The 12,859-nt window shown below is 44.2% G+C and overlaps 1 protein-coding gene across 1 annotated transcript in view; it reads left to right on the forward strand.

Moving 5' to 3' along the window:
* STAB2 (stabilin 2) overlaps positions 1-12,859 on the forward strand; it is a 164,138-nt gene that overhangs the window by 81,086 nt on the left and 70,193 nt on the right. Inside the window, exons 26-31 of the mRNA XM_042947554.1 lie at positions 2,856-2,951; positions 4,951-5,046; positions 7,364-7,411; positions 8,857-8,993; positions 9,403-9,517; positions 11,868-11,945. Of these exons, the coding sequence (XP_042803488.1) occupies positions 2,856-2,951; positions 4,951-5,046; positions 7,364-7,411; positions 8,857-8,993; positions 9,403-9,517; positions 11,868-11,945 (570 nt within the window). The remainder of the gene's footprint in view (positions 1-2,855; positions 2,952-4,950; positions 5,047-7,363; positions 7,412-8,856; positions 8,994-9,402; positions 9,518-11,867; positions 11,946-12,859) is intronic.

The following is a 12,859-nucleotide window of genomic DNA, read 5'->3' on the forward strand; positions in this document are numbered from 1 at the left end:
CTGCAGTGACTTCTCCCCGCTAGACACAGAAGCACTTTGGCTGGAACTTACTGCAGCTTTTTAATCCTTTGTAGTAGGGGAGAATGGGTTAATGGTCACAACAAACCTATGACGTGGGTACTTTTTTTTTTTTTTTTAAGATTCTGTATATAAGTGAGATCATATGGTATTTGTCTTTCTCTGTCTGATTTACTTCACTTAGCACAATGCCCTTGAGGTCCATCTATGTTGCTGTACATGGCAAGATCTCATTCTTTTTTATGGCTGAGTAATATTTAGATATAGATATAGATATAGATATAGATATAGATATAGATATAGATATAGATATAGATATAGATAGATATCTCACATCTTCTTTTTCCATTTATCAATGGCCACTTGAGTTGCTTCCATATCTTGGCTTTTATAAATAATGCTGCCATGAACATGAGACTGCAGATATCTTTTCAAATTTGGATAAATATTCAGAAATGAAATTGCTTGAAGGTATGGTAGCTCTAGTGTTCATATTTTGAGGAACCACCGTACTGTTTTCCATAGTGGCTGCACCAGTTTACATTCCCACCAAGAGTGCATGGGTTCCCCTTTCTCCACATCCTCGCCAACACTTGTTATCTCTTGTCTCTTTGGTGATAGGCCTCCTAACGGGTGTGAGGTGACATCTCATTGTGGTTTTGATTTGCATTTCCCTGATGACTAGTGATGTTGGGCATCTTTTCGTGTGCCTGTTGGCCATCTGAGTATCTTCTTTGGAAAAATGTCTATCTAGATCTTCTGCCCATTTTTAAATAGAATTGTTTACTGTTTTGTTACTGCATTGTATGAGTTCTTGGTATATTTTGGATATTAACCACTTAATAGATACATAATTTGCAAATATCTTTTCCCGTTTAGTAGATTGTGATTTCATTTTATTGATGGGCTCCTTTGCTATGCAGAAGCTTTTTAGTTTGATGTAGTCCCACTTGCATATTTTTGCTTTTGTTGTAACATAGGTACCGACATTATTCCATCTTACAAAAGAGGAAATTGAGGCACAGAGATGCTAAATAATTTGCTCACATGACATAGAAAATAAATCATGGTGCGAGATTCACACCCAGTCAGACTCCAGAGCCCCACTCCTAGTCACCACCTGACCGTACAAGTTTCAGTAGAACTCTACAATCCGTCAATCACTCTCACTTAACCTCATGTAAGGGAGACTGAAGCAGAGAAAGCTACTGCTTAGGACCAGTCAGCTCTGGAGAGGTGATGACGACTGTACTGTGATTATAGCCATGGAAAATCCTATTCCTTGGAAGAGCTCGCCGCTGTCTTACATCTCACCAAGCATTTGGCAAGCAATTGCATTCATTTTGACTCACCTGAATTGCCAGATTGCATCTGAGAAAGAAAAAAAAATGTCTTGGTATCTTTATCAGTTTGCTAAGGATGCCGTGACAAAGTATCTCTAGGTGGGTGGCATAGAACAACAAAAAGGTACTGTCTCACAGTTCTGGAGACTAGAGGTCCAAGGTCAAGCTGTGGGCAGGCAGTTTGGTTCCTTCAAAGGTCTGTGAAGAAGAATCTGTTCTGTGCATCTCTCCTAGCTCTGGCTAGTTTGCTGGCCATCTTTGCATTCCTTGGCTTATATGTGCATCATCCTGACCTCTGCCTTCATCTTCACATGCGTTCTCCCTGTGTGCCTGTCTGTGTCCAAATCCCACCTTTTTATGAGGACACCAGTCTAATTGGATTAGGACCTACCCACATCCAGTGTGACCTCATCTTAACTAACTATATAATAATCCTATTTCCAAGTAAGGTTACATTCTGGGGTACTGGGGTCAAGATTTTAACGTATGAATTGGGGGTGGTGAGGAATACCCAGCTCCACCCATATTAGTATCTATCCCCTCTCTACTCTTTCTTTCTGTGGACAAATTGTAAAGGCATCCTGATGTGGGAAATGGAGGAAGAGAAAGGTCTTTTTATACTGCCATGTAAGAAATAAAATAGACCATATTTAGGATGCCCACAGTAGTTACTAGTTGGCTTGAAAACAGATATTCCAAGTAGGCACAAATCCTAATTACCATGAATATTTATTTTAAAAGACAAACCATGGGGCATCTGGGTAACTCAGTCGGTTAAGCGTGCAACTCTTGATCTCAGCTCAGGTCATGATCTCACAGTTTGTGAGTTTGAGCTCTGCATCCAGCTCTCTGCTGTCAGCACAGAGCCTGCTTCGGATCCTCTGTACCCCTCCCTTTTCTGCCCCTTCCCCATTGGTTCTCTCTCTCTCAAAATAAATTTTAAAAACTTTAAAATAAATAAACAAATAAAAAGACAAACCATATTTGGCTTAATATGTCAGGGTAGGGGTGCGAGAAAGTGCTACCCCAATACTAAGTGGAGGAGATTAAACACCCACGTTTACAAAGTCTTGCCCTATCACGTAAAGACGTATTTAGGTGCTACTGTCCACATATACTTGCATCTAAGTTACACATATTTACCTTATAGTGCACACATAGCAAATAATAGTTATGTTGTTAAAGATAAAAATTCATAAGTAGAAATTCTATTCATTTCTTCCCACAACTTAATGGGCTGTCTCATATCACGTATGGCCCTTCTGGGATGATGAATTTAAAAAGGAAGTAGCAAGAAACAATCAGACTGGGAAATGTAACGTAGAATGTGCAGACCAGCCGCTCTGGAATTGGAAGTGTAACAAATGAAAGACATTCGTTCTGTTTTCTCAGAGGGCCAAGCAGCTACGATTTCCGTGGTTCAGTTTTCAGGCCACATGGCAAGGCATGAAAGGCAGTTGTTTTCACGTCTCCCCTTTGTGCTTGGAATTACAGAATGAGTGTGAATGCAAGGAAGGATTTCGAGGCAATGGGATTGATTGCGAAGAAATCACTTCGTGCTTGGAACAAACTGGGAAATGTCATCCACTGGTGAGTTACTTCATTTTCTTGAGCCTTACCTTAAAAAGAAAAAAAGCTGGGGCTCCTGGATGGTTCAGTCGGTTAAGCATCTGACTTCTGCTCAGGTCATGATCTCGCAGTTCGTGGGCTTGAGCCCCATGTCGGGCTCTGTGCTAATAACTCGGTGCCTGGAGCCTGCTTCGGATTCTGTGTCTCCCTTTCTCTCTGCCCTTCCCCTGCTTACACTCTGTTCCTCTCTCTCTCTCTCTCTCTCTCTCAAAAATAAATAAATTTTTTTTTAAAGTTTAAAAAGAAAATAAGTTACCTGAGAAAGAAAGAAAGCTAGATTACTTCTTATTTGGACCTACTAATGAACAAAATCTTTTCTCCCCCTGAAGAGAGTCCCCAAGCAAAATGAGAGTAGTTCTTACAAATTTCGCCCCAACCCAAGTGTTGGAAGAACCAACATGTAACACAGGGTCCCCAGTGAAATCAGAATTTCAAATAAATAAAAATTCTGCAGCACAAGTATGTTCCAAAGATTGTGTAGGACAAATTTATACCAAAAATTATTCATACCCTCTCCAAAGTTCACCTTCAACTTGGTAATTTTTTATCTGCTAAATCCAGCGATTCTGAACCAACAAGATAACTGGACTCCCATTTCGAATGTCATAACAGAGTTTACCACAAATTATTGGTGACAATGCCCATTCAAGGGTAGAGTGTGTCTTGTGTCTAAATTATGGAAGAACAGGCTTGCAGAAGAGCATCATTATGCACCTGACATCGGAACCGATGAAGATTGCACCTTAGTCACAGTGCTTTTGAAGGCCAGGGGCAGAATCCACACAAATCAACTTACGCAAAAAAGGAATTTTCAGGGAGTACCCTAGGGTAGCACCATGGCAGGAAATACAAGCAGACTTCCCAAGGACCCAGAATCAAAACCTGAAGACAGCAAGGTCAAAGCAGCCTCTTCCGCTAATCCTCTGAGACTATGTGATCTCTCATGTTGCTTTTCTCTGTGCATCTGTTTTCTCTTTGTCTCTTTCTCTCTCTCTCTCTCTCTCTCTCTCTCTCTCTCCCTCTCTCCCAACTTCTAATGTTTCTCTTTGCATCTTGGGGGTACACAGCTCCCTTTTCTTAGATCAACGTCACCCTCCACCCCCAAAGAAGAAAGGATCTGACAAACCCAGAGGAGTCCACGTGTCCACATATGAGCCAGTCAATGATGGCCAGGGAGGGTGACGACATATTGGGAACATGGTTGCCAGGGTAGGGGCAGAGTAGCTGTTAAAGAAGAAAGATGGGAGAGATGCCCCACAGTATCTATTTCTCAAGAATCATGTGAGCCCTTCATAAATCTGAAGGAGATCCAACATTCTTGCTACGTTTAAGCCCAACCAAGTCCTGACAATCCAAACATGGGAAGTTATTGCTACTTTCACTTCCTTCCAAAGCCTGGAGGAAGAAACATAGAGATTCCAGATAAAATCAGTACAGGACAGCCGGCAAAGTTTGAATTTCAGAGCCCCTTCGTCCCCGGCGAAGTTTGAATTTCAGTGAATCCTTCTTCAGCGCCAGTGTGCCCCAAACATTACACGGGACATACTTACACTAAAACGTATTTGTTGATCTGAAATTCAAATTCACGTGGTGTCCTGTGCTTTCATAGGCTCAATCTGAGAGGGATGAAAGGACAGAATGTAATTGTGATTAACGTTTATTGCCTCTGGGCACATTTGCATGTGATAACTGTTGTTGCCATTTTCATGGTGTTTGACAGTTTTAAAATGCTGTCCCCTATATGGATGCATGTGACATTCATAGCCCAGCAGCGAGGCACCAATCGTGTAGACAGGAACCTTTCATTGCTACAGGGCAGGGTCTGTGGGTCACTCCAACATCTTCCAACCCCAGAGCTGCACGTTCCCACCTTAGATGGAGCCAGAGGGCTCACGGATGTAACTCGAGGCACATCTTTTGTGAGGAATGCCAATTCTTTCTTTTCTCTTCCTTTTGTCAGGCATCCTGTCAGTTTACTTCTTCTGGCATCTGGAGCTGTGTTTGCCAAGAGGGCTATGACGGAGATGGCCTTCTGTGCTATGGAAATGCAGCCATGGTAAGTAAGTAAGACAAGCTCTTGTGCAGAATAATAAAGACAAAAGTCTTTTAGAAACTAAACAAAACTCTTCGCTAGGATGCCTTTACAGTGCTCTGCCAATCATTTGCTCCAGGAAATTCCCTACAAAGCAAGCTGCTTCGTGCAGATGTCATATGTGTTCTGTGGGTCACAAGCCTAAAGGCTGCTGAGGGCTCGCTTTTGTTTGGTACCTTCTATGCACCAAGCAGGGGGACTTCTTTTCTTGGTGTCCTACCTCTTCCCATTCGCAAACTTCCCTAATGAGCAGCTAACTGACCCTGCTAGCTCTCTAGAAGACAATCTAAGCTAACCTGCCCGCGGGCCTCAGCGGCAGAGTGGGGGATCCAGCCCAAGGCTGTGTAAGCGCAGGGCTCAGGCACTTAGCCACCAGGGCCGAGTACTCAGGGAGAGGGCCATGCACATCACACCGAATTGTCCTCGCTCAGACGTGGTCTGTCTCCCCAACCTCAGGACTGTGAACGCTTGAGGGCAGATCTTTGTCTTGTCTCCTACTTCGCTCCCAGTGTTTCCAAAGAGTTGTTGAATGAGAAATAAATCGATAAATGTTCTCACTTCATTTTGTTCAACTTGCTGCACTTTGCTTCCTGCCCCTCCTCTCTGCTGAAACCACCGGGCCCACAGTCCCCAGGGCTGCGACCTCTTCCCACCCAAGCCTCGCCCCAGCCCGCGTTCCCCTGGGCTGATGGCCCATCTGGCCCTCGGCCTTCCTGCCTCTTCAGGGTCCTGCCCACCCTTCACTTTACACTCTTCCTTCTACTCACCCTGTTGGGACAGGAGCTCCTGACACCCAGATCATGGAGGGGTGACCCAACATTTTCTCACTGCCCATGAGCCTCGCATCCTAAAACCTAAGCCCCAACACTCTGCTTTCACAATGCCCTCTCCTCAACAGAAAGCAAGATGAGGTCCAAACACTTAGCCCGGCGCTCCGGGCGTCTCTACGTGGGCTCCACTCACTTAGCCCAGCCATCCGGTTACCTGCTCCACTCGCCTCTCCCACAGACCCTGGCCTCCTCTCCCCGTCTTCCTGCCATCAACTCTCGTCCCACCTGCACCCCCTCTCCCTTGGAGCAGCCCCCTCAGGAGATCACTCATGCATCTCAACTCTTGCCCTTGTCAGTTTACTAATTCGCTGATAGGTATTTACTAACTCATTTAATAACCTCAACTACTTTCAAAAAGGAGTGGAGACAACTCTAAGATTTATTGCCTCTGTGCATATTTGCATGTGATAACCATTGTGGCCATTTTCATGGTGTTTAATAGTTTTAAAATGCTGTCCCCTACACGGATGCATGTGGCATTCATAACCCCAGCAGCAAGGCATCATCATATTCATTTTTCAGACGAGACACCTGAGTTCTCAGAGAGGTTAAGTGACTTGCCCAAGATCGCACTGGTAGTAAAGGGCAGACTCAGGAAATGAACCTGGTCTTTTTCAACTCAGGAGCAGGGTTTCCCCTACCACACCTGCACATGTCACTGATCTAATGGCACTGCCTTCAAAGTCTCAACTTCCCCCAAACAAGTAAAAGTTGTGTGAGGGCAGAAGTCATCTTTTCCTTTTTGTGTCTTCTACCCTCCCTTCACTCCAACCTGGTGCCCACCGCAGCGGTTCAGTATACATGTTCATTAACACATTCCACGGTAGAGAAATGCAAAGTAGGAGTGGCTAAGACAGAGCAAGGCCCGCATCACAGCTTCTGTTCTAAGCACTTTAAAACCTTAAGTCCTCCAAATTTCACATCAACCTATCAGTTGGAGATTTTTATTATCCCCATCTTATAGACAAGAAAATTGAGGCCCAGAGAGACTAAGTAACTTGCGTAAGCAATTAGGAAATGACCAAACCAGAGTGAAAAACCAGGGTGGTTGGGCCCTGCCTCCCAAGCCACTACTCAAGGTTGGCTCTGAAAGAGGGCTGCCATTGAGCCCTGTGGCCCTCCATGAGGTTGAGTGCCATGTTCTTAACAACTCAATTCCAATTTGGAAGAACTTCAGGTGGTTGTCTGTCTGAAGTTTCTGGAATTCCTTCTTTGCCTCAAATATAGAGGGTAATGGAGCCACTAAGCGTGAAAGAAATGCACACCTCTGGCAACGTGGAAATTCAACCAGCTGGGGCTCCCATTCATGCTGGAAACACAAATGAGCCCAGCCATAGGAAGGCTAAGTGCGTGCTACTGAGACACGCACTGTGGTTATGCTTCTCATTCATTGTTCCTTTTCTCGTGTTCTCTCTCATCTCTCCCTCCCTCGCTTGCACGACATGAATAAGGAGTTGTCATTTCTCTCTGCGGCAGCTATATTTAATCAGTGGATAAATGTGAGTACCTTTGTTGGAATGTAGGAAATGTACATAATTTTAGAAATTTGGAATGCATGGAACAGAAAACCGAAAGGAGGGGAGCTGGTAGGAAGGAAGGAAGGCAATCGTCCAGAGCGGTGGCTCTCCACGCTGACTGCACTTTAGGATCACTTTGAATAGCCATGCCGAGGCTCCCACCAGCACACCCTCTGATTCGATTGGCCAGAGGTTACCCTTGGCATCATGCATTGTAAGAGCTTCCCGGGTTATTCTAGCACGCAACCAGGGCTAAAAACTTCTGGTCTAGGTTAAGCCGGAGGGGTCAACTTTGAAAAGTTGGTTGAAACCAATTCAAATGTATACATATAGCTTCTCGCATCAAGAGGTCTTTGTGAAAAGTCAGCATATCATTATTGCAATTCTCCGAGTTGGATTTGGTATTCATAGTTGCAATCTGGGGTAATCCATGTGCACTTAGCTGTCAGCCCAACATGCCTAGAGGAGCTTTTTCTTCTCCCCTGGAAAGTTCTATAATGCAGAATCCAATCCCCGCTGTACCAGTTGTCTGAATCTCTCTCATCTTTGCATGGGTGGACCAAGGTCCCTTCATGACCAGTGGTTTATTCCCTTTGAGAAGACACGTGCCAAGATAGGTAATCCACTCCGGGACGGCTCCTTACTGTGTAGCGCCTCTCTGCCCCCACCACATGGAAGGGCAGGGACTGAGAATCCTATTGTACAATGATGATTTCCGTGTAAACTAACCCCACATGCGTAAGCTTGCCCGGTGGTGAAGTGGACCCAGCTCATCACAATACACAAGAACACATCCTCCCCAACCCTACTTTCAATAGTTGAAATCAGCCATGGTGGGAGGGTACACACCACAGAAATCAGGGAACACTACAAATGAAGGCTTTTTGTTTGTTTTTCCTGGGAGCAGCTGTTAAACCTAAGTGCACCACTTCTACCCAGAACTGGCTCAAGGGAAGAACAAAAAGCAGGTTAAGTTTGATTTCAGGCCTCCAGTGTGTCCCCCATGCTGAAATGCTTCCCATAACCTTCCCACCATCCTTATTCCAAGGGCATCCAAGGGTTCCCAAGGTTCTCCGCACACACATGTGTACACACACCCACACACACACGATCAGCAAGACGGTGCTCTGATTCTTTGTTTAGACTAAAGGGTAAATGACTGATCATGACTCAAAGTCTGACTGGAGGATCAGGAAAATATGCCTTTTGATAAAACTCACAATTTAAATCAGAAGAATGCATCTCATAAGAGCATAGGGGGCACCAGCCAGTGGGTGGGATGGATTTGGGAAAGGGGTCCCTAAGACCTTTCCAGTATCCCTGAAATTACTTCGCATAGGAAGTTTTCATCTCTGCCTAGCATTCAGCCAGCCCTGTCTGTCCTCTAATGTGAATCAGGCCTACTTTCCTTCCCTCCTATGATTCAGAATGCTTCTCTACAAGCCATGCTGTCAGCTGCCTCAAACCTCACTGTCCTCGTGCCCTCCCCGCAAGCTATTGAGAACATGGACCAAGATGAAAAAGCCTTTTGGTTGTCCAAGAGCAATATTCCAGCCCTAATAAAGTAGGTATTATGTATTTAATTCTTCACAATATCTTATTAGCATCAGTGTGAAGGAAGTTCAGTGGAGGGAGGTCACGTGGTCCTTGAGATCCGTGAACCTCAAATGTTCCAGAACTCTCCTACCCCAGAATGATAACAGTTAACGTTATTGACAGCCAACTCTGTGCTAACTGCCTTAGGTGTAACTCAGTTCATCCTCCCAGCAACCCTATGAGATGGGCATTAAAATTAGACCTATTTTAGAGATGTGCAAACTGAGGCAAGGGTGATTAAGTAACTAACCCAAGGTTTCGTGGCTGATAATTGCAGGGGAAGAGGTTCTGGCTCCAGAACCTATTTTCTTAACTACTCGATGATACTGCCTCATGCATGGATCCTTCACTGTAGCCATTACGGACTGTCGTTTCAGATACCATGTGCTACTAGGCACGTACAGAGTGGCAGATCTGTGGGCTCTGTCACCTTCTGACATGCTGGCAACGTCTTTGCAGGGCAACTTCCTTCACCTGGCAAAGGCAGATGGGGTAAGAGAGTGTTCTAATTTGTCTGTTTAGTGGAGATGTGTCATCTGTGTTCATGCTGCCCTCTTAACAATTTCTGTGTTGTGGAAATGTCCAAACATGAGCAAACATGGATCAAGAATAGAACTTCCATGTAGGCATCGCCCAGCTTCAACAACTGCCAACATATATTCATACACACACACACACACACACACACACACACACACACAGGCATGCACACACACATTACTCTGTAGTAGTGATCCTATAAAATGTGCACCCCCCCCCACCCACTGGTTGGCCATGTGGCTCCTTCCTTCCAACAGACCACAAACTGATCCACAAAGGCAAATCTTTCCATTGTCCTGGGTAAATGTTATGCAATTTCACAACTTTGGTTATTTGTATATGGTTAACTAAAAGCTGATTACTGGTAACCTACTAGAGACGTTATAGATTGCTAAAATTGTATATTAGGTCGGGGTGGATCAACAAATATCTGTTGAGCACCTTCTACGTGGAGTTAGGGCAGTGCCAGAGCCCCATAGAGCTTGCCCTCTGGACCTTACTGCCGTGTGTCAGGACTTAGATTCTGTCTTCATCAGGAAGTCTGGCTGCCCTGCTGCATAGGGCAGTGTTTTATAGCTCTTTATGTGAACTGCACAAGATGAAAATGATGATTCTGCTAGAAAGTGGGAACTGCCACATCAGTGGACCATGGGCCACAGTCAAAAATGTCTTAGAATTACTGCTCTAAAACATTTTTACCTTCCTACTCATCGACGTGAGCACTGTGAAAAGGGTCTATGCCTAGAATTACCAGAATGTATGTACTTCATCAGATCAGTCTTTTTAGAAAGCCAAAAAGAGTTGCATACAGCCCATGGATTCTTTACATATTATAATAATGTCAGTGCATTACATACATATACCAATGTGTTGTTTTCCATAAGTGTTTACTTTTTTTTATGTTTATTTATTTTTGAGAGAGAGAGAGACAGAGCACGAGCAGGGAGGGGTAGAGAGAGAGGGAGACACAGAATCTGAAGCAGGTTCCAGGTTCCAAGCTGTCAGCACAGAGCCTGATGTGGGGCTTGACCCCATGAACCACGAGATCATGACCCGAGCCCAAGTCAGACATTTAACCACCTGAGCCACCCAGGCACCCCTTCCTTCAGTGTTTTAGCTGATTCTCTTAGCAAGCATTTATTGAACACCCATCCTGGGCAGGCTAATCGCAGGTTCTATACATTCTGAGACAAATCAATTGGGACCATTGACCTGGAGGAACTAACCACCAGAGACACATTTTTAATGAGTTCCTATGTCTGATATAAATGTCTCCCTTTAACCAAAAGACATGTGCAAGGTGGCCAGGAATGCTTATTTCAGGGATTCTGCTGATGTAACTTGGGAGCTGCTCAGGGTGAGACGAGTCCCCTTCTGCACCTAGGGTCCCAGAAGGGATTTTAAATAAAGGGTAATGGTGAGGAGAAGAAGAAAGGAAAGTAGAGAGAACGGAGTCCCAGTTGTGTCATGGTTAGTTGGTGACTGGGTTGGTGGGTAGGTGGGGTAATCAATGTTCTTGAAAAGTAGCTGGATGCTGATCAGGAAAGTCGGTTACTGTCCCCATTAGTTTGCTAAGGCTGCTTTCACCATGCGCCACAAAGCGAGTGGCTCAAACAACAGAGAATTTTGTCTCAAGGTTCTGGGGGCCAGAAGTCCAAGATCGAGGTGTGAGCAAGATTTGTTCCCAAGGGCTGTGGAAGGAGCTGTTCCAGCCTCTCTCCTTGGCTTGGACATGGCCTTCTTCACGCTCACACAGTGTTCTCCCTGTACAGCTGTGTCCAAATTTCCTCTTCTTATAAGAACACCAGCCATATTGAACTAAGACCTACCATAATGATCTCATTTTAATGTGATTACCTCTATAAAGACCCTATTTCCAAATAGGTCCCATTCTGAGGTACTAGGGGTTAGGACTCCAACGTATGAATATTGAGGACACAATTCAACCCACACAACACTGTCTACACTGCTTTTCAAACTGCAGGATCACTTTGGTGAGCCTCAACCAGCACTCTCTGAATGAAATAGAAAAGACAAGAATTGGTATTCTGGGACCTCCCAAATAGTAGAGGAAAGTATCACTTCATTTTGATTGTGTGCATGCGTGCGTGTGTGTGTGTGTGTGTGTGTGTGTGTGTGTGATGTCTAGTGTGTCACAATTAAGGACATTTCTAGCTTTGGGTCATAATCCAAAGTGTGAGAGTTGCTACTGCTCAAGAAGTGTAAAACCTAGAAACACTTTCAATCCATGGATGTACGACTCTAAGGACACTCACCTTCCCATGGTGGCTTGCATTTACAGAATGTCACAATCGAAGGAGCATCTGTCATTGACAGCGACAATGCAGCCACAAATGGCGTGATACACATCATCAACAAGGTACAGACTTGCAATGTTTCACATATCCTGTTCTGTGTCTTTTGCGGGGACAGGCTACCCTTAATGTAAAAGAAACCTGTGTTGTGCCCCATGACTTTAGTGTTAAAACTGTTTAGAGGCTCTGTTCATTCGGTCAGACTCAGCCTATTTATTCAGGCTATGTTCTGCCACGGGCCCTACATCAAGGATTGTCACCTAGATTATATTTATTACTTATGAGGATATCTTAATCAAGAACTGGAGGAGAAGCAAGGGGTTATGTATGGTTTTCCTCTCCCCTTTCTGTATTATTGTACCCTAAAAAGATGGGGGGAAGGAAGGCCCTAGAAAAAAATGGAAAAGGGTAGAAAAGGTGTTTTGAAATTTTCATTTTCTTCAAAGACACAATTCAACGGTACTCCAAGGTATGTGATTAAAAAAAAAAAAAAAGCATAGTGGGAAATGGGAGTTTAAGCTATCCTGTAATTTTCAGTTACTATATTAGGATTTTCATTGAAAATTCAGGTGAGAAGTGAGGGTACATTGGGAACTTTTGAAAGGTGGGAGATCGGAAAAGACAATTAACTAACAGCATTTTAACTAAAATTATCCTCTCTTGGCACTTATATACTCACTTTTGATTTTAATTTACAGAAAAGTTCAACTATTTCTATTCAGAAAAGAGAGGCAAGTTTAAGACTCCTAGATGCGTTATCTTGTAAAAACCTTGCAATTTCTTTGTATTACTGAGAAGCATTAAGAAAAACATTTTTGAGCAAGTGATTCATCACTTGCACAGAAATATGTTGGGTTTATGACTTTTTTTTAATGTCTATTTACTTAGAGAGAGTGGGGGGGGGGGGGCGGCAAAGAGAGAGAGAGAGAGGGAGAGAGAATCCCAAGCAGGCTCCTCTCTGTCAGCGCAGAGCCTGACG

The sequence above is a fragment of the Panthera leo genome, chromosome B4, assembly GCF_018350215.1.
Source record: "Panthera leo isolate Ple1 chromosome B4, P.leo_Ple1_pat1.1, whole genome shotgun sequence".
Classification (NCBI taxonomy): Eukaryota; Metazoa; Chordata; class Mammalia; order Carnivora; family Felidae; genus Panthera; species Panthera leo.